The sequence below is a fragment of the Daphnia magna genome, linkage group LG1, assembly GCF_020631705.1.
Source record: "Daphnia magna isolate NIES linkage group LG1, ASM2063170v1.1, whole genome shotgun sequence".
Classification (NCBI taxonomy): domain Eukaryota; kingdom Metazoa; phylum Arthropoda; class Branchiopoda; order Diplostraca; family Daphniidae; genus Daphnia; species Daphnia magna.
In genome coordinates this window covers 12,902,996-12,928,591 of record NC_059182.1, presented here as the reverse complement: position 1 = coordinate 12,928,591, position 25,596 = coordinate 12,902,996, and the positions used below count along the sequence as shown (strand labels likewise).

Genomic DNA, 25,596 nt, shown 5'->3' with positions numbered 1-25,596 from the left:
TCTTTTCAGTTGCAGTTTGACGGAAAAAATCCAATCAATGACGAAAACAGCATTCTCACTTAAGTTTGAAAACACCATGTGCAAAAGATTTTTAAAGAGACTTGCAAGTTTAAAATTCAAGAAACACAAACCTGAAAGAAAAAAGCTACCATTGCTTCTCACAGATGACAATAGGCGTTGTCAAATTGTACTTATAAATATGCTTCTCAGTTCCTAAAGCCCTTTGATTTCGAACTGTAATATTTTTAAATCTTTTATTTAAATCTAATATTAACGAGTTTTTTGTTTGTTTCAATTCTAAAATGATAAAAATTTAGTTACACGATCGTTCTACGTTACGGATTCGAAAAATAACATGGCCGCCTCCATTAGACTCACCTTGTCACCTTGTTTACGATTTATTTTCAGAGGCTGGAAATTCAGGAATGTAACAGAATATCATTCCAATGTATATAATAGAATTCATAACGTATATAATTTCAGGGAATTTTCCAAAAGTCCAGGTAAAGTTATCTTTCTGCAATTTAAACATTTTTAATTAGTCGTATCAGTTCCGTCATTTTTAGTTACATCATTTGTTTTCAGTTTATAAAAGCGGGGAATACGAATGGCAGGATCCAAAATCAGAAGACGAAGTGTAAGATTCATTACCATAAGTTGATTTCATAATTTTGTTACAATTTTAGCTACACATCAAACCCACCGAATGATTTTCCATTTTTAATTTAAACCTTTATCTTTGCTCTTCCAGTGTAAATATAACCTTCATAGACAGGGAAGGAAAAAGGAGACCAGTTAGGGGAAAAGTTGGAGACAATGTCCTTTACTTGGCGCACCGTCATGGTATTGAATTAGAAGGTAACCCTATTCTCTTATGTTGTATCAATTTTTTGCACAACATTTATACATAAATGTTTCAATACATTTGGAAATATAGGTGCTTGTGAGGCATCATTAGCCTGCTCAACATGCCATGTCTATGTTCAAGAAGAGTATTATCCCAAGTTGTCAGAACCCAAGGAGGAAGAGGATGATATGCTGGACATGGCTCCGGGGCTAAAGCCCAATTCTCGCCTTGGTTGTCAGATTATCTTGTCACACGAGCTTGAAGGCATGGTTCTCAAGCTTCCAAGTATCACCCGTAATTTTTATGTTGATGGGCATGTTCCACAGCCTCATTGATACAAAATTCAGCTGTGTACATTAGCGAACTGTGTTGTGTATTATTAGATTGTATCTCGCCTTATGACAAAAAATAATGATCAAATCTTGTGAGGAGATGAAGGCACTTGTTCCATTATGTAATCGGTAAAGCACAATGAAAAGGCAAAGAAAGATGAAAGAAATAGTTTGCAGAAGAACTGCCAATCTTGGAAGGATGATGACATAGAGCAAATAATAAGAAATTCAGCAAAGCAGGAAGGAGGGAAGTAGATTTATATCTGCGAATCGGTCGGAATGTGTAACACAAAAAAGAAAACAAGTCATCGACGTCCTTTGAACATGTAAAGGCATTATCCGCGCAGAACAAAACAAAAAGGGGAAATCAGAAGAAATGCTAGCATGATGAAATCTGCCAAAAATGCAGAACAGGCTGACATTTTGCTCCAGCAGGTGAATTGAGGGGCACTACATGTCGTTGAATTTTCCGTCTAGTGCATTCCATTGTGAGCGAACTCTGAAAATGTACAGAAAAAAATATATAAATATTTTGAAGACGATAGCGTGGAATTGAAAGTAAGTGTACCAAAACGAACAAACGGAAACGCGCACATAAAAATTTAAGACCGAGAACAAATAATTTTGAAATTTTGGTAACGCTAGGCGAGAGAAAAAACCCATCAAACGCAATGCCGGATGATTACGGGATAAAGGATTTTCAATATCATATCCTATATTTTCCCAGAGTTATCGGACTCTCTTAGAAAGCTGTTGTTCGAGTGTGTCTAGACGGAGCTCATGTGGCTCGGAAAATAAAATGGCAGAGAAGTAACGGATCACATTGCAAAAATCTCCTAAACCGGTTTTAAGCAGTTCAAGAATCTTCGAAAGATATCATTTTTATTGTGCTGAAAAAGAGAATCATTAGTTATTCAATTCCTTTTACCCTCGTCTCGGGTGACTTCTGTAAACCACGGCAGAACACGAAAGTTGCTTCTATTTGTTACACGAAACAAAACCTTGGTATCCCGATGTGGATATCTACCTTTGAAAGTTAACTACTTGTGTACTGTTTTTTTTTTTTTTATTAAATGTTGTTTTCGTTTTTTTATTTATTTTTTTATTTTATGTTTGCCAGTGCAAAGATGTCAGCTTTTACAATTTCCCATTTGAAATCGATGAAACGTTTTCTCTCTGTTTGCCCTTTCCATCGTCACAAACTTGGACATGTACCTGGCTGGTGTACAGAAGCCAGGCCTTTTAAGGTATGCTTAACGATGGATGTGTAAGGAGGGGAAAGGGCCACCATGATTTTTTATAAAAATAATATAGGCGAGGCCATTCAGAGGAAAGAAAAAAAATAAATAAAAAAAAAAAAACATAAATAAATAAATAAAACGAGTTCATTACTACGAAACGACCCAAGCACGGCTCGATTTAAAAACTCCCTCGCTTTTAAACATGAGCAAGGTCAGACGCACGCTGCGTGCGTGATTCATCAACGCGTGGGCGCCAACAAGCTGTACACATCCTTGTCTGCAGATCAAAGTATATAAAGAATACGCAAAAGAAACAGACAGAGAAACAAAGCGTGGAGTTACGAGGGGAGCTTCAAAGGAGGAGGACAGCCGATTAGGTAAGGATCTCGTCGGTCAACACGAGTCTCTCCACGAATGCAACTGGGTGGAAAAGAGGATTGACTCGGATCAATCTAGAATGACAGATGAACACAAGAAGAGGGCGATCGTCGATGACCTAAAGAGGAGTGAATCGTAGACATGTCCTAAGATGATTAATGATGGCCTCAGACAAAGCGTTTCCGTTTCGCCATGTATACGCTAGATGGGCGTGAACGCGTGATAGATTCAGCAGAATGACACATATTATTAGTCACCCAACGTATTTGGGGAAAGAAAACGCTGTATACTACACTGATACACCAAAAGACTAGCTGCTGTTGAGATGTGTTTAGTCGCGCGAAAATCCATTTGGGATTCATCTGGCCAAGTTTGAAGCATCGGACGACAGATGCATGACATAACCCATTAAGGAAAACGTTCAGGAATTCGAAATCTTAATGCCGGATTATTTATGAGATCGACTGATGAATAAAGCGAAAGCTGATATCACCCAGATTTCTAAAGCTTCGTATTACTTGACACAGAAATGTGTGGACGGGACGGGATTGGGGAGAGAGAGAAAATCGATTATAAAAATACCGTCGGGAAGGATTTGGCGTGTGGCTCCGTAAGGTGTCATGCCGGATTGCGTAGCGCCCTTGTTGCTGCCATATTGCAAGCCGATAATCTTGTGGCTTTCCGCCAGTTGATCAGCAGAAAACTCCCGTGGGTTCTCATCCGCCACCTTGACGCCGATCGTTGGTCCATCCCAGTTTTTCTTTTGTGCCTGTTTCATTTTTTTTTTTTTTAGAATTATTATTATGTATTCGATAATAATAACAGTAACAATAAAGATATAGACATCGATTGAGACCAGAAAGGTGTTTGAAATAGACATACCATTCCACCAAGGGCAAAGATGGTATCGACCACCTAAAAATGAAATAAAAGAACGGAGATAAGAAAGCAAATAAATTAAAGTAAATGGTTATTTCAAGTCAGACATTTTCATTCATTTGAATTGGGTTTTACCATGTAAAGATTCTTGTGTTCGTACAGATCGTTGACTTGAAACAGGTCCTGCGATTTGAGGCCGTAATTCTCGCAGCCCTTGAGGAACAGCTCTACATTTTCCCTCTGTTAAAAGAAAAATCAGAAACCAAAAATACAAAGTAGGGAAACATTCTAAATTGTCGGCAACACGCGATGCCCATCCTACAACATCCACATTGAAATTGAGTTATTAAAAAAAAAAAAAAACAGAAATCGAGTCTTCCAAGTCATCATAAAACATGTAATACAGCGCCAGCTCTGGACGATAACGGGAATGACTGCATATTCATCACACACAGATGGAAATCAGTCGACTGGAAGTGTTTTCTATACAACTGGAGCAGACATACCACACATATAACTCCATGGAAGGAAGAAGGAAAAAAAAAAAATGAGAGGGGGGGACGAGAATGCAGTCCAAACATGGTTACGTATCGAGGCATGTCCACTCGACAAACGGACCATCACGGAGGGAAAAATGAAAAAATAATCGGGAGAACTTGAAAAACCCCACAATTTATGCCATTTTGATTTTATTTGATATTCCCCGCAATTTCTTACAACAGCCTCTATGAAAAAGTATTTTCAGAGACTCGAGAAATCGAGGGATTTTCATGTTTTTTACGATAGCCTTATTTGGTAGAATAGCTAGCACCATACTGATATGGGCGAATGGCCGTTGACCTAGTCCCGTTTTTGTTTGAATGGTTACGTAAATATCTTCAATAGACTGTCGTCTGTAGACCGAGTTTGCTCTATGTAGTCGCTTTCGCCAGTCATCGAGTCCTTGACGAAAACTTTTCCTGCCTTAAAAGGACTTAGGGGATTGGTGGTTTAAGACGGTGGCAACGTTACGCTCGTGTTTCGCCAGCTGGTTCCTAACCAATCGGGCTTCAGCCGACCAATTTCGGTCGTGAAAATCTGTTTTAAAAACAAATCGACACACACTCGACTGCCAAACACTAAGTTCTAAAAAAAAAAAAAAAAAATTTTATAGGGTCGATGGTACGAAATCGATTCTTTTCTGACGTCAAAGTTTTTCGCTGGAAGCTGACCTCAATTTTACCAACCGAATTCTCCTTTCTCTTGGCTGAGCCTTTTCAACCTTTTCTTTCGTCCTGTATTGGTAAAGGCCTTCGACTTTCACGTTCTATGCGCTTCTAAATAAACGGAGAATAAGAAAAAAAAAAGAAAAAAAGGAGGAAAATAAAAAGGAGAGAGAAGAACTGGAACGAATGGCGTGATTCACTCGCGTGAAAAGAGAGAGGACCAACCGGGACGGAGGTCAAGAGGTTGGCAACAATAAAAATGGCGTCTAGTCGAAGAAGAAAAAATTGCTAATCAAACATAGCAATATATTTTTCTTTTCTTAAGTTATTTGCTTCTTGTTTATTTCGCTCTTTAGCCGCAAGTGAAAAAATTACGATACGACCTCTTGTTCCAAAATGGAGCAGCAGCCAAGTATAAAAAAAAAAAAAATGGAATAAACAACCTTGAGAGAAGAGATAGAGGACAGAGAATTAATTGTTTCTTTCTTTCTTTTTGTATGCATCTTTCATCCCAGTTCAATCTGCCGAATAAGGCATTGCCCTTTTTTGTTTTTTCCTGCATGAATATTCATGAACTATTTGACGGGCGGAATGAAACGAAATGACTATCCACTTGTTCTGATTATTAATTTTTTTTTGTCTCTAGTGGAAACTAAAACACACAGAACTGTTATTGGGAATTCTGGAGGGGCGTTACTTAAACATCACACATGTCAACCTCACAGCTGCCCCGCTATTCCGACGCCTGAACTGGGGCTCTCCTCCAAAAACCTGGGCCAACCTGATGCAACGAAATGACTCACCAGGTCCAGCTAAATACTTTTGCCTAGCAAAAAAAATTCATTTTTTTTTTTTGGTTCCTCCACATCTTTTCCTTTGGCAGCGGTCGAACTGTTGGGGGTCCCTCCCATTCACGCATTGCAGACAGAGACAGACCTACAAGGTAGTTATTTTTTTTAAAGGTGCCCCCAACCATGTAAGGATTTCAACCTTTTTCTTATTGTGTGGCAGTCTGAACGAAACTGAGAACCTTTATTTTTTCGATGGCAGAATCACGACGCCCTCCCGCCCCTATTGCCTCTCTTAGCAGTATCACTTCCATCTCTCCTACGTACATGCGCCTTTTTTCACTATGCAACTTCTTTCGATGAGTTGTAGGAAGAAGCAAAAAGGCGACAAAGTCCTGTCAAAATAAAATGACGCATCGCTTGGTTGTAATGGCATTGAATCATCAGTCCGATAGATTTGTCCATTTTTGGAATGGACAAAAAAAAAAAAATGCAATTCAAGTATGTAAAACTATTTCCGACAATGGAAGATTGAAACAAAATAAAACATGGGAGGGAAACAGGAAGCTACGTTGTCACGGTTGTTTGACCGTGTCGCATTGGTTATTAAAATTTCGTCAACAATCCATCACACACGAGTAGAACAAAACTGGCTATCCTATCTTTTAATTGATGCACTTAAATGAGTGGCGGGGAATAGCGATGCCCAACAGGCGAGAGGAACGACCCACTCGATTAATCGAGGAGACAGTCCATTTCAAAACACTATCAAATACGGCATTTTTAAAACGCCACAAAAAAAAAAACAACAACCAAAAGGAGAAAACCAAAAAGGAAAGAAAGAAAATGAAGTAATGTCATACCTGCTTGAAAGGTGCTTTCATCGTGTTGATCTTCTTAACCGCCCCAGGTTCCAATGAGTTGATCAATCTGAAAGTAGCGTGAAAAAAAGAAATTAGACATTAAACTTAATGCCTTTCATTCTTTTTCAGTCATTTCGCCAAACTTGGTATCCACCACAAACCACTTTGAATTTCTCTTTCAACACAAGAAAAAAAAAATAAAAATATATATCAAACAAAATAAACAAACAAAAAAGTTCGTTGTTCTATCACTTGTTTGGCTATCGCCCCTCTAATACCACATCCGCCGATACTGGGCCAGAAACCCCAAAAATCTTGGATTTCTGGTTAAAAGCAGAAACATAGAAAATGGACACGAGAAAATAACTAGTCATGCTTTGAACGTATTTCCACCAAATTGGTAAGGGCAGGACGAGGGCGTTTCTCGTTGTACATATTTATAGGATAGCATCAATGTAATCAAGCTGTATCGCAGCAAACAAATGCCAAGACATTTGAAACGTGCTATTCAATCTGATATTTCCGTCCGGTCGAATCAATTCATCGCCCTACTAAATTCTCATCAAAATGGATAATAATAATAACACGCTGGGTCACTGTCGTTTCACCTGCGGCAACCAACTACTAAATTTACCTCCCCAAAATAAAATAAAGAAAAGACACACAAATTATAGCCCATATTTAAAAAAAGCTCCGGTGGAACCAATTACCTAACACAACTGAAATGAATTATTATTTTTTTTTTTAAAGGTGTTTCTCTCATTTTTTTTTATTACCATCTCCCTTTTTCTTTGTTTTCCGAATGGAGAAACGACCGAATGATGAACGAGCTTAGTAGCAGGTAGCTGACAGACGGAGTCTTACTCTCTCTCTCTCCCGCGGTCTGTGTTCCGTGTGCCCACAAAAGGGCCGCGTGAATAAGCGTCACACGTGCAGCTGTTGAAAAAAAAAAAATCCTGTAGACCGCAGTGGTCGCCCCACCTCCCCTCTCCCGCACGAAACACACCTCGACTCAGTCGTAACATCACTCTGCCGTGTGTTTTTGTGTGTGTCTGCGTGTGTTATTATTATTTTTTATGCGTTAAAAAAAACTAACTAACAATGGCAGCTGCATGTACGCTTTTTTTTCCCGATGTACATAAAGGAAAAGAGTCTGTGTGTCTATTTAAATAGAAAACGTGGACCTCTCTCTCTCTCTCTCTCTTCGTCTATTCCAAACGAAAGTTAAGTAAAGCTTTCTCTTTTAGCGAGCGTTTTTCTTTTCCATCTCTCTCATTTCTCCTTTGAACACATCCTTTTTTTTTTTCTCGATCGCTCGGATAAGCGCATTTAAAAAAAGGATAAGAGAGAAGGTAGGAAATGAGGTTGCATCTCTCCCGCAGGAGAAATTCTAGGTTAAAAAGAAATACATAAATAAGAAGAGAAAAAAGAACTAAATACAAATCTGATCTCCTTCTTTTGCCATCTTGTTTGACTCTTCACTGTTCTTAGCGAACGCCTTGTATGGAATGCAAGGATTGAACTCCTTGCATTGCTTACTCCTTGCATTTCTGCTCAATCAACGGCATTCGATCTGTGGAGCTCAACCGCAATAATAGTCCAACCTTTTAATACTAAAAGATCAGCGTTTTTAGATCGCATAACGACCTATCTGATCTTAGCATGGAAAAGAAAGACATCCATTTTCAAAAAAAAAATGAAAAACTGCAAAAATTTTCAGGTTAAATCCATTAAGAAAAAAAAAAAGTGAAACAAATAAGGGCAGGTAGAGGAGTGAGTTATTGGGCGGAACGACTAGTTGGCAGTGATGAGTTCTAACCACTCGGAGAAATCATCATTAGTCAGGTAATATGCCTACTGGCAGGCCAGCTGCACGGACCATCAACAACACTAGAAAATGAGACATGGTCCACGTCTGGCGGCCTGTCGGTCGGTTATTTATTTCCCCCCTTTTTTTTCAAAAAAAAAAAAAAAAAACTTGTTGCTGCAAACTGCTCATTTACCACCAACCGCCCGTTGGCTTGAACACGTGTCGACTTGAGTTGTCATTCAAAAAAAAAAAAAAGAAAAGAAAAGTGCGCAGGTTTCGGTCACGCTGGGTTAGTGAACGGAAAGAGAAAGATGAGTTGCCTGTTCGTTGAGAAGGGTCTTTTGCACGGTCAAACGACACCTGATGGATTTCTTCGTTCATAGTCGACCGCATTCGACGTACTTTTTTGCCCGTCGAAGCATTCTACCAATGACTCCACCACCCAAAAAAAGATTGAGACAAAAAACAAAAATTCAGAACTTACTCGCAAAGAGTGATTCCATCTTTCAAGACATGGGCAAAGTCCAGCTGATCCCGCAGACCTTCGGCCGGCTGAGGATAGTTGAGTTGACGGTCCAAAACCGCTTCGACCCAATCAAGGGCCTCGCGGGCTCGCTCCAAGCTAAATTTGGCCTGGCTCTGGATAACAATAAACAAGAAAACAAAATCATTAGAAATGTGTAAGTAGAAGGGAAAAAAAAGTTGGTGGGGAAAGAAAAAAATAATTTTTTTTTGTTGATAAAGAATAGCAGCGACAAATTCATGGGGCGACGCACAAAGGGAAAGCTTTCGGAGCGGCCGATGCCCCTTTCTACTTTTGTTAAGACATTGATTGACGGGCTGTCGGCCCGACGACGCCACAAAATTCGAATTTGAGGTAGTTTGCGGTCGGTTGGTGTTCTCTCCTACTACAATCAATAGCAGAGCTTTAGAGCAATAGTCATTCGTGGGTTAGAGAGAGCAATCCATTGGCTCACAAGATAACTTTGCTGCTACCCAAAGTCCGCCACGTTTAAGAAAGTAACTAGCTATCCAAACGCATCTAATCTTCCTGTCAAGATCTCTCATTTCCTTTCAGCTTTGTTTTCTTCGTTGGTTTGTCAAAACAAGAATGACGAAGGAGGACTAGCTCATTCATTAAGCTAAATCGGATGCGGGTTGTGTGACTCCCTTAGTGGGTGGTTTTAGTTGCCTTTTATTTTTTTAAAGAAGAAAAGGACTTCTTTTTAGAACGAAACCGGGAATTTGTTTACAACCCTTCGGGGCTTGCCCATTAAAGGAGGTGTACTTTCCTAGAATTTTGTTTTTTCCTTCTGAAAGAAGACGACGGAATGGAACGTGATTTACGTGCCTAAGAAGAGAGGGTGTCATTTTTCCCTTTGAAATTCAAAAGCACTAAATGTGTATATATACCTGCTGCACAGCACGCCCCAGTCACTTTTACAGGGAAAAAAAAACACACACACCAAATCCATTTAGATGTTTTTCCAAGCTACTGCTCACGTTAGTCGCTCTGTAAAACCCCGTTCCTCTGTACCCTATACCAGGTCTTCACCTGAAACGGGGGAAATCCAATATGACAATAAAAAAAAAAAAAAAAAAGACCCTGCACATGTTCAGGTAGGCATTATCTTTCAACAATCAATGGACCATATGTGGCTTGAGTTTTTATCCCAAAGAAAATGACGTACGCAACGTCCGGTTGGTACAAACTTCCTTGATATTGACGTCAACTACAACCCATGCCGCCTGTTGCTCTTGTCGACCCCAACGCAACGAGAATTTTCTAGAAGTCTTGACAATATTTTAACGAGAATATACGGAACAATACCTTCATCTGGCACTCGCGACTTAGTCCGTAAGCTGGTCCGTGATAAGCCATTGTTTCACGTTGGGTGGATGAATGAGGCTAGAAGCAGATGATAAAGTGTCACTTTTTTGTTGGCTCTGAACGAAGCCAAATAAAACGATGTCGACGATCGACAAAGAAATAAAACTGCAAAACAAAAACAGGAAAAACAAAATATCAGATTTTACCACTGCAACAAGTCGTGCACGCAAGCTTTAAAAGAACCAAAAATTCTCGATGATAAAACAAAAAGGGGGTCTAAAAACAAAAGAAAGGAGAAATATGTATGATAAAACGCCCGCAGCGGAGAGATTTCAAGCGAGAGGTGGTGTGGGTCAAGTGTTACCTAGAGCTCGTCTGGTAGTCGACTGAAGGGATTCAGACGCGGGTAAAGGAGAGTCAGGACACAGGTTTGTGTATGCGTATCAATATTTCCTACGGCGACGTCGGCGGGCTCTCTTTTTTTTTTTTTTTCTTCTTCTTCTTCTTCTTTAGAATTTTCAATCTCTCTTTCTCTCTTCCCTTTCACACACAGAATTCTTCTTGTTTCGTCGTTTTCTCTTTCGCTTCTTCGTTTTTCTACGTTGCATCTCCAATCCTCTCTAGTCCCCTCACGGATTTCGTATTTATCGTGGCTGTACATCATTTCGTTTAAGGTGAAACCACTGACAATTATTCATTCAATAAAAAATGCCGCTTCTTCGGCACTTTACGTGTGATACATTCCGATAGATTTTACGAAAGGCTTAAGACAGATGGCTTCATCATCCGGATTCTGAATGCGAGGCCAGTCGAAATAGTATTTTTTTTTTCTTGTTCTTTGAACTGCTATAGCGGATTATGATGTGGCCTGATTTTTCCTAAATTATTTAAAAACTTTTCAAGGTGCAGAACCAATAGGGAAATACGTGAGGTGGGTAGGTGTCTAGGCGAAATCGAACAGGTGGGGCAGATCGTTTCGTTAAAATGCACGTATCCAGCGTTAGGCAGCGCCACTGTCACAATCAGTCTTTACAGGCTTCGGGAGGCAATTTTAAACGTTTTGTAACTAACTTTTTGCCAGAGCGTGAATTTGAATGGCTTTGTTATTACAAAAAATATCTATAATATTTAAAATTAATAAAATAATAATGTTGATCAACCTATGAGCAAATTCCTGATAAGGTTGGCAAACTAGTTTGATCATAAAGATATGAATTACTTTACTTTTCTTTGACGTTATCAGACTGTAGAGAATACCAGCCATCTTTGGTTGAATTTTAAACTTTTATGGCATAAATATGATAAGATGGAATTCTGTTGCATCAAGGTAATAGCCTCCTCCTTTGCAGAAGATAAAAGAAAGCTAAATACAATTAAAGAACATTTAATATGAGCCATGACTAGAGTTACTGCTTCACAACAGGAGCAAGGTATTTCCAACCAGTAATGATATTTCATATGTTTTCCTATCACAAAAAGTATTCTAATCTGCACGAAAGGGATTGATCATAAAAATGATTAAAATTTATAAGATCACTGGGTATAGAGTGAGACACAATGTTAATTAACTAACAGCACAGAATGCAATACATGCTGGTGCTGCTAGATAAAATTATTCATTAGGAAAACAAAATAGAAATTTTTGCTGATTTACCTAATAATTATGCCAGAAAAATTAGACAGATCCACTTTAACAATTGATACAGCCAACCTTAAGTGAATGTTTGAACAAAGTGTTTTGGCGGGAAACAAGAAATACCACAGTGCACGATATGAATACCAAATTGTGGAACGTGACGTGATTCCTACAGGTTATTGTTCTCGTGGTGTGCAGTAGATGAAAGAACTAAATGGTTAACAATTCTCCGGAGAAAACTTGAGTTATTCAGACGCTAGATGGCCTTTGTTGAGGATAACATGGAGGCAATTCCGGCAATGTAAAAGTGGTTGTCTATCTGTCAGGTCTTGTTGTTTTCCGTCTGAAGAGTGTATTTATACTCTCCCCTAGGTTCATTTCTCGATGTCAAGGTATTGAAATAGTTTCTTTCTTGCTTTTCACGGTCACGCTCGGTATCTATTTCATTTGTAAAAGACGAGAGGGTTTGTATGGCGTGAAGGATGCAGTGGGCATTGTTCCAGAGCCATGTCAGTGGTGTATGCGTGTGTCTATAGCTACTCTAATCCACTGGGAGCGGATCAATAACGTACAGACGACGGCGACGTGTCTTTCCTTTCCATCTCTTTCTTCTTTTCATTTCGGCGCTTGTTATGATCCATCTACAGCTGGTCAAGCATGGGTGTAAAATTTTGAGAGACATGTTTCAGGAGAGCACTTCAATATCCTTACCAATAGAGAGCATTCCTTTGATAGATGAAGTTGCCTCTTGTGTATCCAACTAACGTGCCTGACCACTTCTGCATGCCAACTCAAACAGGAACCAGTTGTTGGCCGTTGAAATTTCTTGGGTGTTGACTGGTCATCTCTCAATAACATTTTAATTTCACCTTGTGATTTGTTTTCTTTTGCCGTATATTCCCATCAATGTCTGGCAAGAAGATGAAGTCATCCAAGCAGATGGGACGGAAGAAGCACTACCTGGAACCAGAAACAGTGGATCTTGAATATGATGAATTCAGTCCGAGTGCTCCAAATTTCTCCACTGGAACCATTCCATTGCAGTACAGGGAAACAAGCCACTACCTAAGTGAGTGTAATCTGCCTTACATATTTCCCACCTTTTGTTTCCATTTTATGTGATATAGAAAAGAACAACAAAAAAACAAAAGGGGCCCCATGCCCTCCTTTTCTATGGTAGTCTAGTGGTTGTACGAGGGTGATCGTGCGGGTTGGGGACATGGCCCGATGAAAGAGTTGGCTGAGTTACAACCAGGATAGATCTCCCGTATGTTTCGCCCAGTTAAATCGGGCTCATTCGCCATGAAGGTCGGTCTGGACCGAGATCAAGTTGCTTGCGATGGGTGGCCGGGTGGGGAGGGAGGCGAATTTTCAAATGGCGACGAAGAAAACGGCCTGGTTGTCGCTCAGCTAGTTAGTCTTCAGATCCAGCAGTGAACCGACGTTTCCATCCTCCCTGTTGGTTTATTTCTATTGTTAGTTTTGGGTCTCCCTTTATTGGCCTCGTGCGATTTGATTTAGTGTAACCGATTCAAATGAGTGGAACAAGATCTCGTCTCCGGTCGACTTCAAGGAGAAAGAGCAGCTTGTCACGGACATCAAGTACAGTAAATCTCATCTCCGCTTTCCCCATCATTGATTATTGCCGCTCGAGCGCTTTTTTTTTTTTGTCTCTTGCACTAATTTCTTTTAACGCAGCCTATTTCTCGCTGCTTTTGTCTTCTTCTTCTCCGTCCAACTCGAAGCGCTTGCGTATGCATTAGAGCTTGACGTTCGACCGTGTCGCCTTCTAACTACATCTAAAGTTAACTTTTCTCACTGTGTTTTTGTCTGCGTGCGCCACGGCATACGGTGTAAGGTGATAGCCTTGTGTTTCTATTTGCGTATCCCTTGCACGTAGACGGAGCTAGACACAATCCAAATTTAATGTTCCCCTTTTTTTTTCTTCAACGTATTTAGTCCCCCCTTTTTTTTTTGGAAATAGATTTCAGTATTTCAATAAAAAAGAAACAGTTCTTTTGAGAGGGGAGGAGAATCAATCGAGTTGAACGCCAGGGATGAAAAGAATAGAAAGGAAAAAAAAAAAAAAAAAATTGGCTGGATCGGTGAAGATCGAATCCGGAAAGAGTAGAGAAGAAAAAAAAAATGAAACCCAAAAAGTAGGAAAAGAAATGGATCTGAAAGCGGCGCGGATATCGGTACAAGTATATGAGGAAAGGAGGGAAAAGGAGGCCATTGTCAGCCAATTGCAAGGCTGAGAGGTTGACCCTTGTAGTCAGTGGCTCCTCCTTCGTTCACGGCCGCGTTCGTGACATTCACGCGACGATCTTGCGACACGTTGGAAGGGCCAACGAAGATGTGAGAAAGTCTTTGGCCGAGATATCGCCGCTCGAGGAAATCCCTAGGAAAAATAAAGAGAGTCCGTTTTGAAAGCCGAGTGGACCGTGAGTGTGCGAATGTTTGTGTGGCGGGGGAGGTCGAAAAGAGATGGGCAGGGTGATGGGGGGCTTACCGGCTGCGTGAGTGGGACGCCTGTGTGCGCTGCGCCGAAAGAAAGGAATTAAAGCCGGAAGGAGTAGAGAAGGGATCTACCACCTGTGAGTGTGCAAGATCAGTCCACAGTGGTTGGTTGACCTCTATTCCGGTTTGACGTCACATTTTTTTGCGCCATTTCAATTTGAAAAGGAACATTTTTCTATCCGTCCCGCCGACTTGTTTGTGCCTGTACGTAAGAAGCCACGCGGTCCGCTGTCATCGCTACGACGATGGTTAAATCTCGGATAACAGCGTCGAGGCGGCTACGGGCCCAGGTGAAAAAACATCAAAAAACGCGAAGAGGCGGTCATAACGGATTCAGTCCGCGAATGCGAGAATTGAATTCCGGCGACGTGCCATGGGAAATGCCGAGCGGCGGTAAGAGTAAGTTCAAGAACTCGTGTGGTTTTTTTTAAACAAAAGAAGATCGAGATTGTCGCGTACACATGTTTTGTTTGTTTTTGTTTTTTTCTTTTCTTGACGTTAGTTCAATTGTCACCTGGCGATTTTTTTTTCTTCTTTTTACAGCTGACGAAATTTCTGATGGATTAGAGTGGATGTCATCTGTCGCACGAATTGCTTCAGACGGAATTTAATCGAGACGAGTGCTTTTCCTTTGCAATAATGTATTTTTTTTTTAACTCTATTTGTACGTGATAAAGAAGTACGAAATTTATTTGGTATAGGCCTTTTTACCATCGAACTCTGGGGCGGGTTCATTCCGGAAAATGACGGATTGGTGGCTTGATTTCCAGGACGCACACGGTCGCGTTGGGGAAGGGATGTAGAAAACAAAAACTAGCACACACCCAAAGATCGATACTATTTCACCTTTTTTTCCCCTTCTTATTCTGCTTGTCGATCTTTTCCCCTTTTCCAGTATTTCCTCTTTTTTTTTATTATTATTATTTTTGTTGTTGTTTCTACCGTTGACTTTTCCGTGTATCCATCACTCTTTCCCCTTCTGCTTGGATGAATCCGCCGAGCGCCTTGTTTGCCGTTCGTGTCTTGTGTGTCTACCGTTGTTGACGGCTACGACGTCTCTCTACCGTCTCGCTTATCCGGAGAGTGGTAGAAAGAGCGCCCACACTCGATGTGCCCCAAACTAGTTGTTATCTCTCGTCTTATTATTTATACCCCGCTCTCCCCGAAAAAACAAAACCAAAAAAAAAAAAATGATGTTTGCCATCTCTGCCAAAGGATTATTGCCAACGAGTTGCTCGTAGACACTCATCGCTTTTTAGTCCGGGAATTATGTCTCTAGTGCAGTTGCAGTTCGAGCTGCTCATTTAAATGTTGTACGAGACATAATTCTAGAATTTTGACAGCGTTCGTATTTTACGTCTGGCGCTCCCATTTTAATTCGCACCGGGTCCCTCCCGTGTCATTTTTTTTGGTTGTAACGGAGCCGAGTAAATTGATGGCGGGCTGGCAACAGCGGACGTGTACATTATAGGTTAATTGGCTTTTGAAAAGCGGATGGGCTTCGCCCTATATTGTGTATCGCCCGGACAGATAATGGGAAGGCGGCCAGCGAGCATTGCGACGACTATTAGGAAAGCTTCTGTGTACGTGTCTGCTGCTGGCTCTTTTGGAAATGTCAACCGGATGCAAGTTCACTGACAACTGCTACGTACATTATTGATGGAATAGAAGCTCCAGTACATAGTGGGTTCTAGTGTTTGAGGTAGTCCCCCCCACCCCATTTTTTTTTTATCCGTTGTGTTCACTTCGATCCTTTCAGCATTACTTTAGGGCGGTTAAAATATTTAAGAAAAAAGAGAGAAAGAAATTCGCCCTTTTTTTTTTTTTTGACGGTGGAATGGCGAGTATTGCTCAACAAAGAGTTACTACGAAAATGTTTCGTAGTAGCACTGCGTCTGGTCACTTGGAAGTAGCCAACGGGCTTGAAGCCAAGAAATCCGCTGCTGCTAGGGCAAGAAGAAAGGGGAAAAAAATGAAGATAGCTTTTACGGTGAATTGGCGACTAGAAAAATCTTTAAAAATAAATAAAAGGGCATAAGAAGATATACTTGACAAGCACCCGTCACAGAGTGTCGTCTAACGTAGGCCGCAACGGCCTTCGCCCACGATTATCAACTGAGGTGATTAGTCGGTCGGCTTGTCTGCCAAACGTACGTCCTACACATGTCGACAACAGCTAGCGGATCCCACCTACGTCCTGGCGTGATTCACTCACGCTGAGGTGACAACACATTCTCCTGATCAAGGAGAAAGACGTGCCCCTTTTTTGATTGTCATTGTCTTCTTCCTTTTTAACTGCGGGCCAAAATGTCGGCCTCCCTTTCCGATTTTCAACTAGGGACATCCGCATCCTTTTCGCCAGTAATTTACACTTGATTGCTGCCTCACTTGTCTCTTTGACTGGCGTGAACGAAATAAAAGAGGTCAGCCTATCCAGACGCCCCATGCGCGATCCTTGCACTCCCCTCCTTTCCCATGTAATAATCAAATCGATTACAAAGTTTGAATCGTGCGCTGCATTGTGGAAAGCTTTGAATATTTCAAAGGGCAAACAAAGACAAAGGCGAAACAAATGAGCGTGAAAAACGTGTCGTTCGACATTGCAGTTTATGGAATTGCCCCGGAAAGGAAGAAAAGTCTTCCGCCGTAGGACAATATCAGAAAAGAATCTAAAGGATTGTGTGTTTGGCGTCATGGAACAAGACAATGGCGAACGTCAGTTGACCGTATATCAGCCATCTTTTTATATCGTTTGATGGATGGTGTATTCCGCTGACGGCAAAGCTTCTCGTGTGATTCATTTTTTTTTATTGCTTTTCATCCGCTTGCACTTTCATCTGGCCATCTCTCCGATTGCCCCCACGCACAATTCTGATTAATGGTCTGATTGGATGGTTCCCAGATGGACCATCTCTCACATTTTACCTGTGGGGGGGGCGCAGAGCTGAACGATAACTCAATATTTTATTGCGATAGACGCAGAATGTTCCCCGCGTTCGAAATGATTCCGCAGGCAACGTATCCATTCCACTTTGATCTCAATTTCGCATCCGCCGCACACTCTCACACACACACACACACACACACAGAAAATTTCCTTTTTATGTAGACGTCTATAAAAGATTGCTGTTCTATTTTAGAATGCCTTCCTAGTTTATTCCAGTATATTGTACCAACTGGACCTTTCCATGTCTTTTGTCCGGATCAACATCCGGATGTGTCCTAGATAATAGAAAAGACGTACGTGTGGGAAGATGTACACACAAAAAAAAAGGGAAAAAAACAATTGTAAAGAGAAAAGAGAAAAAAGAGACAAATATCTTAGAGGAAAGTAAGAGATAGGCGGATTCGTAGTCATTGGCAGTTCCATCGTGTCCCATCCTTTGCTGCCCGATAATATGGGGACCGGTCCATCTTCGTTCCACCGCTCTGTGGGATCGTCCGTTGCAGATCGTTCAGTTGTGGCAATCAAAAAAAAAAAAAAAAAAAAATCGAACACTCTATTTATATGGGCGTTCATTCATGGAACTGTTCCAAAAAACTTGTTTTTTTTTTTGTGTGTGTGTGTGTGTGTCCTCTTTTTATATTTGCGTACATTTTCTTTTTGCCGCTCGAGAGTTTTTGTTTGCACGGGTTTAGCGGGTTCTTTGATACGGTTATGAGATGTCGTTTGCTTGAGACGCTATTTTTTTTTTTTTCTTTGTGTTATTTTAGAATCAAGATAGCACCCTCCCCCCCAAAAAAAACAACCTCGTCATCAATTCGTTGTGTGGCGTTGTGATTGTCAAATAACAATAAAACTCCAAGGACTCGTTTCAAATGACGGGATTTCGCGGTTCGCGTTGCTTGTGTACATGTGAATGTGTTGTTAGATTGTCTCCCCCCCCCCCCTTTTTGTTGGTGGTTACCGGACAAAAGTCTCTTTTATTTTTTTGCTACCATCTTTCCTCTTGTTTGGTTTAACGTTCAATTCTGTTGACGACAGCAGAACGAAAGAAAAAACAAAAATTCAGAGTGTAGTTGTTCAGTCAACTGTCTAGAGGACAATCCTCCGCGTTAGGCGTACCGTTATCCCCTTTCATCAACATTCCCGCGGGATCGCGCGTGCCTCTTTCGCTCTTCTAGCGCACCGTGGTATTTTTAGGCAAAGAAAATGAGAAACGGGTCTTGGTGTTGTTGCAACCCGCCACTTTACTCGTGTGTCCCTTTTTTTCACGTGTATATCGCCACAAGTTTCCTTGATTGCATTCTAGATGGCCATTGCCCACTGTTGTGCTCTGCTAGTATTGCATCTACCGCTGGATCTATATCTTTGAGCAAATTCCTATTCTTTCATCTTACTTTTATTTGTGTGTCTCTCGTGATCGTGTTATATTACCGAGGTTCTCTTTCGTTCTGGTCTTGGGTTCGAATCCCGGACCGAGTCTTTTTTTTTTTTTTTATCGTGAGCTCTCGGTCTTTTTCTCGCTCCCTTTTTTTTATGATATGATTATGCGTGGTAGTCTCTATATTTATTTCTCTAACAGACATTTTGTTTGTTTTGTTTTCTTGCTTTCCGCCACCCGTAGCTTATTTTATACATCTGGGATGTACTACATTTGTATCTCATTTTCTCTTTTGGCGCTTATCTGAAGTAATTTTGTTTTGTTATTAATATTTTTACGTTCTCTTTTCGTATCTCGTATTTTCTTGTTCGTCGTTGTGAGAAACGACCCCCCATTTTGTTTTATTATTATCAGCATTCTCTTCTTCTCCACCTCATTTCGGGATTAAGTGCATAAATACCATTATTATGATGCTGCTATTACAAGTCTGAGAAGTTGCATCGCGAAAATGGAAACTCATCAATCGATGCATTCGTTGTGAGCTCTGCTTTTTTTTTTTCGCTACACTATTTCTTATTTCCTTCCCGATTTCCTTTTCTTCGGCTATCTGCTTGCAGATCAAGACATTGAAGCGCATAGCAGCAGCGCTTCACTTTCGTGACTGATTGAATTGGGAGATTGGGAGTTGTATCTCTTTCAGTAGCTCTCGGAAAAGATGTCTGGAATCATTGGATCTACAACAATAATAAAAAGCGAAAAAAAAAAAAGAAATACGTACTGAAAGGAATGGGGAAAAAAGGGCGCAATGTGTTTGTTTGTTTTTTTTTTCTTTTTTGATATCCTGGAATGTGGCTTGTGCCTCCTCGATCGTGGAAGTAGTAATATAGAATGGAGATATTATAGCTTTTTCTTTTTTTTATTCTCATCTTCCGGTGGGGAAAAACAAAACACTGTAATTGATTTCCTAGTAGCTCAAGCAAAGCAGACTGTACTGATCGACTAATGCCATTTTTATGCTCCAACCGACATTAAATCCGCTCGCCATTTTTTTTTTTTTTTTGCAATTTATTTGAATTAAATGGAAAAAATAAGCGTCTTATCGATGGACAGTATCAAATCTTTTGAGTATCTTATTGGCGCCATCCAATTGAGGCGTGCAGATTGCATTTTCCCAGCCCTTTTTCTCTTCAAATCGGATTCAAAATGGCTTCCCTTTGTTGAAATGAGAGTAGTCCAAGTGCGTTGTCATCGCTGAACAATTGAAATCTCGGCCAGTTTATCACTTTCGTATCATCCAGTAAAATATAAAATGAAAGTTGTAGTTGAGATTAATCAAAACTAGTGGCGCTGTCGGTTGAACAAACAGCAAAATAAAAATAATAAGAGTGTGGGCGTGTGTGTGTGTGTAACTTGGGGGAACGAATCAAAGCAGCAGGGACCGGTGTATAGGACGAACGAAAACAAATGATGGAGTAGAAGAGAGGCCAAAGTGCTCCAATCGGATTCATTCGTCTCCGTCGCTTCAGTCACTCTCTCCAACAAATCTCTCTCTCTCTCTCTTTCTTTTCACTACTTGTTTTTCTTATGATCTGACTTCTTCTTGAGACCTGTGTCTAGCACGTCTGTCATCTTGCAGACGACTTTGAGGAATCGACTTGCATCTATTTCATCTCACCCGTCTCCGTTTCGCCCGCCTAACGTGAATTCGTTCAAGCGTCAAACTCCCGTATATCCAAAACCCGTGGTTTCTTCGACTCGAGTCCCCCCCAAATAAAAAATCGATACGTAATCGATGCTGCATTCGCTTGAGCGCTCCTCCACCCCCGCTATGATTGTAATAGTATCTATCTATCACGAATGCATTATTTTTTTTTTTGAGTATCAAAGATAGAATTTACATAGGTTGGTTTATTTCTCGCTCTTCGTATTGGATGCGTCTTCTCATCCGGATTTTAAAAAAATATAATAAATAAAGAAGTGGGTGGCCTTCACGATCTCTTCACGTCGTTTGCATTTCATCGTCGTATATTCTGAATCATATTTTTTTTTTCCGGGACCACAGGGAGGGGTTTATGTAAAACAGGAGAGAGTCTCCCTATATTGCCGATCCACTTGACGGAAGCGGAACGGACTTGCATACTTGCGTGGTTGGTGTATCCATCTCTTGTGTTTTGTTTTCATTTGACAACAACATTTTTTTATTTTCGTTTTTCCTTACCTTCGATCGGTTTTGGATTTTTAAAAATATTGGATAAGTCCCGAAAGAAAAGAGTTTCGATTTTTGTTGGTGTCCGTTTGCTGGTCAGATGGCGTTAGGATCTCAAGTTGAACGGAACTAACTCGGAACACGGTTGATTTGTCTTTTTTTTTTTTAGGGTTGACCGTGTTTTTGTTCGGCGTGTGTGTGTGTTCTAGACGCAGTTTTCAGTCCGCTTTTTTCTATTTTCTTCTTCTTTTTCACTCTCTCCCATCGAATTTCACGTCTCAGTCACGCTTCAACTGACGATTGGTTCGTTACTCTTTTCTCGTGTCCCATCTTTTGTTGCGAGTCGACAGAAACTAATCCATAAGCTTAAAAAGAAAAGAAAGAAATTGAACAAAAAAATCATAAAAAGAAAACAGGGTGTTTGTGTCGTAAAGCCCAGTGAAGAGAGAGAGAGAGAACGGGGGAAAAAAAAGGGTGGGGGTCTACCTTATCATCGTAGACGTACGAATCGGGAGTACCACCAACGATCGACATAGAAGAATATGACAAGTAGACCATCGACTGCCACGCTATGGCGTAATTTGGCAAACCTCTGACATTTAATTTCTGTGACAACTAATTCTCCTTAAGGCGCCTGCGATTAAAATAATAACCTGTTTGTGAATGTGATGACAGTTGATTTATGATGATGGACCCAAGTGCGGCCAGAGCCCAACTCTCTTTAGATAGTTAGGACGATATGAACCGTTGGTTGATTTATGTGGTTGTTTTTATTGATTTTTTTTGTATCCCCTTCGTTTCAGGACATTCCGGAGGCGTTCAGGAAGATGACGTCGCTCCGTCTGCTCCGCCATTGGACCACATGGATCAAGTTTATGGTTACGAAACGACATCGTTTGATGCAGGTAACGTTTTTCCTCTATCGTGTCTTTAAAACAAAGAAAATTGGATTGAAACAAGTCTTTAAAGTTTGTGTTTGAATTGGAGAAATCGAATTGAAACGGATTTTGAATTTTGTCTCCCAGTTGTTTCTTTTATTGTTTTGACTTGCCTGGGTGGATGACTATGTGTTTATTATTCCCTAACGGACAGTGTGCGTTCCTCCTCCGCCGAGTTTGTCCGAATGGGAAGAGGATCAGCAGCTGCAACTGGAACAACAGAAATCACGGGCAGATGGCGAGAAGAAGGAGCAACAACCCGAACAACAAATGGCTCAAGGAGATGGAGCGGGAGGGTGTAGTGGGACGGGGGCAACGAGTCCGTCCCGTATCCAGATTGCTGATCTTCCGCCCGTCAGCGAAGTCGACGCTCGCAATGCCCTCCTCGGAATGGTGACCGAACATTGCTGTTGGGGTCGGTCAGCTGCCCGTCACATGTCCATCGGCAAAATCCTTTCCTCGTCCGCTTTCCACGTAAGTCACGCATTACATTTTGTGTAACTAACTTTTGTCTCTCTCCCTTTTTTTTTCTTTCTTTAAACATTTCAAAATGAATGCAATCATTTCTTAGTACGAAATTCAAACGTTCACCGAGAAACGCGAGACATCGTGGGCTTTTATGCCGCACGGTGGAGGCGAAGTTGATGGTCCTCGTTGCGGTCCAGCCCCTCGTCCGTGGGACATCCCGGCCGATCCGACAGACCTTTTTCGCAGCGAAATGAAAGTGCTTCAAGTGCCGCACACGGCCTCTGTCAAGACGTGTCACCGCTGTCGCGGAGCCGGTAGCCTCCTCTGTCAAGAATGTCACGGCAAAGGATGGGTAAGAAAATTGTGAGACATCATTTGATCACCTTTTGTTTTTTCTCTTGATTTTATTTCATTTTTTTTTTTTTTTTGTATTTACTTATTCTTTAAGACGAGGTGCCTGAGTTGCCATGGTGACGGATGGGGTTCCGATTCGGCGGGGAATAAGGAGCGCTGCTTTTTTTGCCAATCTTCCACTCACGGAAGAGGTCGCCAGGTAAATCAAATGCTTTCAGCTTTCCTCTTACATCTTGAAATCCCTTGCTTTCCAAAAACAATTCGATCCGTGTGTGGGTTGTGTATCAACACAAAAGGAGGGGAAAAGTGCCCGAGCTAACGTGTGCGTGGGTGGGATTTTTTGTTTTCGTGGGGGTCCGTTTTTTTTTTTTTCTTAGTCCACTTCTACCGGCCTGCGTCTTGTGATTGCAAACCCTGGGAAAATCACGCCCGTCTTTAACTTGTGCCCCACCATCCAGCTGGCCAAAAAAAAGAGGGGGGGAGGGGGAATATATACAGACACACACACACACACATAGAACGCCCGGCCCATCCTTCCAACTCGATAATAGTCTTTCATGGCTGCTAACCTCTGAGGCAACGGTCAATATTGATCTTTTCAATGCTAAATATATAAACGTGTGTGTCTGTCTACGTGTAGGAGAGAAGCTTCTTTGGTACACACACGCGCATCCAGTAGTCATGTGTGTAGCCGAACGGCTGTCGATTCAGGGCCGGGCGAATCGGTTTTTCCGTGTGAAAACGTTTGCCGGACATCTAAAAAAAATTCCCCTCCTTTTTTCCCCCTGTGAAATAACGAGGAAGTCTAAACATTCGGCGGAAGCCAATGGTCCGTGGCTTTACATCGCTGTCGCTCCTATTTTTTTATTTTATTTTTTTAGTATATTTGTATTAAAAGAGCACTGGATGAATCAGTCGACCGTATTCCCCGTTCGTTGCGTCTTAACATGTTCTTTCCTTCTCCACTCAAATCAAATGACGTGTTACGAACGCATTTGCTCGTTGTAGTGGTCGGAACGAAATCCTGTATACATCAGAGGCTCTTCCTTTTTTTATTTTTAAATAGTCTATGTAAGTTGGGACGGGCTAGGGTGCGGAGAGGCAAGTCGATGAAAAGAGGTAATCAATAGAACGAAGTTAGTCCTTGACGAAATAAACTTTTAAACTGCGCATATCGTCAAACTTTTGCCATCGCCAATGTTTTTCTTTAAAAACCAAAATCACGAGTTTTAATTTTATAACATCAGGATTGTTTGAAATGCAACGCCAAAGGTCGTGTGGCATGTCCGCCGTGCGATAGTTACGGTCAAATTCGGTGCTATATTAGTTTGACCATCACGTGGAAGGCCAACACGTCCGAACATATCGTAGCCAAATGTTCGTCATTACCCGAGGATCTCATCCGTCAAGTTTCGGGTCAGGTGGTTTACGAAGAGGAAGGTCCCCGCATCCCACCGTTGAATCATTTCGCCGATCCAACGATTAATTTGGCTTCTACTCAGTTGGTGCTCAACCACAATCGTCAATGGCCCGATCAAAGAATCCTCGCTCAGGTGAGTCATTGAACTTGTTTTATTTGTTTTTCTGTTTTTTAGACAATCAAATGAATCTTTTAAATAAAAATAAAAAATGAATAGAGACAACAAGTCAGAATGGTGCCCGTCACGGAGGTTCACTACACATGGAAAAGGAGAACGGGTAAATTTTACCTCTACGGCTACGAGCACAAAGTGTACGCACCCGACTACCCTCAAACTTGCTGTTGGGGATGCTCCATTTTGTAACTATATACAATTCCAAAGCAAACAACAACAACAACAAAAAAACGACAACTGCTGGCCGTCTTGACATGAAACTTTTGCCCTGCTTAGCCCCACTGACATGCACAACTCGTACATAATTCAAGTGTTTCATGCACATAAATGGCTAAAGGAAGCAGCCTGCTTTTCATAGCGCCGCTTCTTCAGTTTGACAAATTATTTGGGACATTGTGTTTTCTTTTTATAGACGCCGACTTTGCCAAACAGTCCAACCCAAAACGATCACAGATGTAATTTTTTTATTTTTTTATTATTTCTTATTTCTTCGTAATGATTTAATATTAGCGACGTTATCCTTCTCAATGTGTTTTCTTTTTGTTTAAAACCCATCGGTGCGTGTAAAATTGTCAAAGTTGAACAAATGCGTGATTGTTCATTCGCATCCATGACAGGAAGTTGTTCTTCATTTGGTGTTTTACCAAATTTTTCTTGAGTTTTTGCCTGTGTTTTTTTTTTATAAAGCAATTATTTTCTACCTCTTGGCGGCGAAAGATTTTTTTTTTTTTTAATCATCAGCCCATCACCTCCGGTTGCAGTCTTGCCCTCAATGTATTTAATTCTCTTTTTTGGTTTTTTTTTTTTCTTTTGCGTCTTAATTACGTTTCTTACTGTGCCTCTGTACTTGTGTCTTTAATTGCATTTCAGTGTTTTTGATTACGTTCTTCTTTTCTATCGATTTTTGATTCATCCTTCTTTTTTTTTTTTTTTTTTTAATTATATATAAACATTTATTTCCATTTGTTTTTTTAATGGGAATATTTTTACAAAAGCTCTTTTGGTAATCAATTCAAATCTTGTTGTAGCAGCTGTACAATTTTTTTTTTTTTATTTCTGTATGTTTTGATTTTGGTTGGAGGAAACAGTCGGATTTGGGCTGGATTTCTATTGGATCTGTTCTGACGCCCATCGTCTCGCTCTCTCGCAACAACAACAACAAAATTACAATACACTCGATCCTCGTCCATCTTTTTTTGCATTTAATCTCATTTCAATAAATGGCCACGGATTATTTTTCGCTCGAAGAAATATACCACACACAGTTATTTGATCGATGATGGAAATGAGTCTGGCTCTGGTCACATATGGACGACGTTTAATTACGTGTCGGTACGTCCCACTTATTACAAATACAACAACAACTCGCAGCCACTCTTA

General features: G+C 40.8%; 3 protein-coding genes across 11 annotated transcripts; 2 read left to right on the top strand and 1 right to left on the bottom strand.

Annotated features, from left to right (window-relative positions):
• The first annotated feature begins 48 nt into the window (after positions 1-48).
• On the top strand, positions 49-1,278 carry LOC116932306 (adrenodoxin-like protein 1, mitochondrial). 2 transcript variants are annotated; one of them, XM_032940082.2, is made up of 5 exons: positions 49-236; positions 318-503; positions 567-637; positions 752-858; positions 938-1,278. In XM_032940082.2, exons 2-5 carry the CDS (start codon positions 447-449, stop codon positions 1,180-1,182), a joined length of 480 nt encoding a protein of 159 aa, XP_032795973.1. In that variant the 5' UTR covers positions 49-236; positions 318-446; the 3' UTR covers positions 1,183-1,278. The 2 variants fall into 2 exon arrangements, with proteins under 2 accessions (XP_032795973.1, XP_032795965.2); XM_032940074.2 differs by lacking the exon at positions 49-236 and having other exon boundaries at positions 325-503; positions 586-637.
• On the bottom strand, positions 1,200-10,673 carry LOC116932293 (myophilin). Its single transcript, XM_032940065.2, has 8 exons — positions 10,539-10,673; positions 10,175-10,339; positions 8,828-8,982; positions 6,534-6,600; positions 3,813-3,917; positions 3,681-3,713; positions 3,381-3,567; positions 1,200-1,678 (listed from the first exon to the last, which is right to left on the bottom strand). The coding sequence occupies exons 2-8, from the start codon at positions 10,223-10,225 to the stop codon at positions 1,653-1,655; spliced, it is 624 nt and encodes a 207-aa protein (XP_032795956.1). The 5' UTR covers positions 10,226-10,339; positions 10,539-10,673; the 3' UTR covers positions 1,200-1,652.
• Positions 10,674-10,817: 144 nt separating this feature from the next.
• On the top strand, positions 10,818-25,405 carry LOC116932221 (protein SSUH2 homolog). 8 transcript variants are annotated; one of them, XM_032940033.2, is made up of 8 exons: positions 10,818-12,202; positions 12,732-12,879; positions 21,665-21,766; positions 21,954-22,273; positions 22,371-22,619; positions 22,716-22,820; positions 23,869-24,174; positions 24,259-25,405. In XM_032940033.2, the coding sequence occupies exons 2-8, from the start codon at positions 12,732-12,734 to the stop codon at positions 24,403-24,405; spliced, it is 1,377 nt and encodes a 458-aa protein (XP_032795924.1). In that variant the 5' UTR covers positions 10,818-12,202; the 3' UTR covers positions 24,406-25,405. The 8 variants fall into 8 exon arrangements, with proteins under 8 accessions (XP_032795924.1, XP_032795925.1, XP_032795918.1 ...); XM_032940034.2 differs by having other exon boundaries at positions 12,729-12,879; XM_032940027.2 differs by lacking the exon at positions 10,818-12,202 and having other exon boundaries at positions 12,225-12,879.
• Positions 25,406-25,596: the final 191 nt, after the last annotated feature.

Excerpts from the sequence above, each read along its gene's own strand:
- LOC116932306 (XM_032940074.2), top strand. The coding sequence starts at position 356 with ATGGCCGCCTCCATTAGACTCACCTTGTCACCTTGTTTACGATTTATT. Across the intron at positions 504-585 it reads GGAATTTTCCAAAAGTCCAG|TTTATAAAAGCGGGGAATAC; the intron begins GTAAAGTTATCT and ends ATTTGTTTTCAG. Across the intron at positions 638-751 it reads CCAAAATCAGAAGACGAAGT|TGTAAATATAACCTTCATAG; the intron begins GTAAGATTCATT and ends TTGCTCTTCCAG.
- LOC116932293 (XM_032940065.2), bottom strand. The coding sequence starts at position 10,225 with ATGGCTTATCACGGACCAGCTTACGGACTAAGTCGCGAGTGCCAGATG. Across the intron at positions 3,714-3,812 it reads AACACAAGAATCTTTACATG|GTGGTCGATACCATCTTTGC; the intron begins GTAAAACCCAAT and ends TTTCATTTTTAG. Across the intron at positions 1,679-3,380 it reads ACGCCAAATCCTTCCCGACG|AGTTCGCTCACAATGGAATG; the intron begins GTATTTTTATAA and ends GTACATTTTCAG.
- LOC116932221 (XM_032940027.2), top strand. The coding sequence starts at position 12,717 with ATGTCTGGCAAGAAGATGAAGTCATCCAAGCAGATGGGACGGAAGAAG. Across the intron at positions 21,767-21,953 it reads AACGACATCGTTTGATGCAG|TGTGCGTTCCTCCTCCGCCG; the intron begins GTAACGTTTTTC and ends CCTAACGGACAG. Across the intron at positions 22,274-22,370 it reads TTTCCTCGTCCGCTTTCCAC|TACGAAATTCAAACGTTCAC; the intron begins GTAAGTCACGCA and ends ATCATTTCTTAG.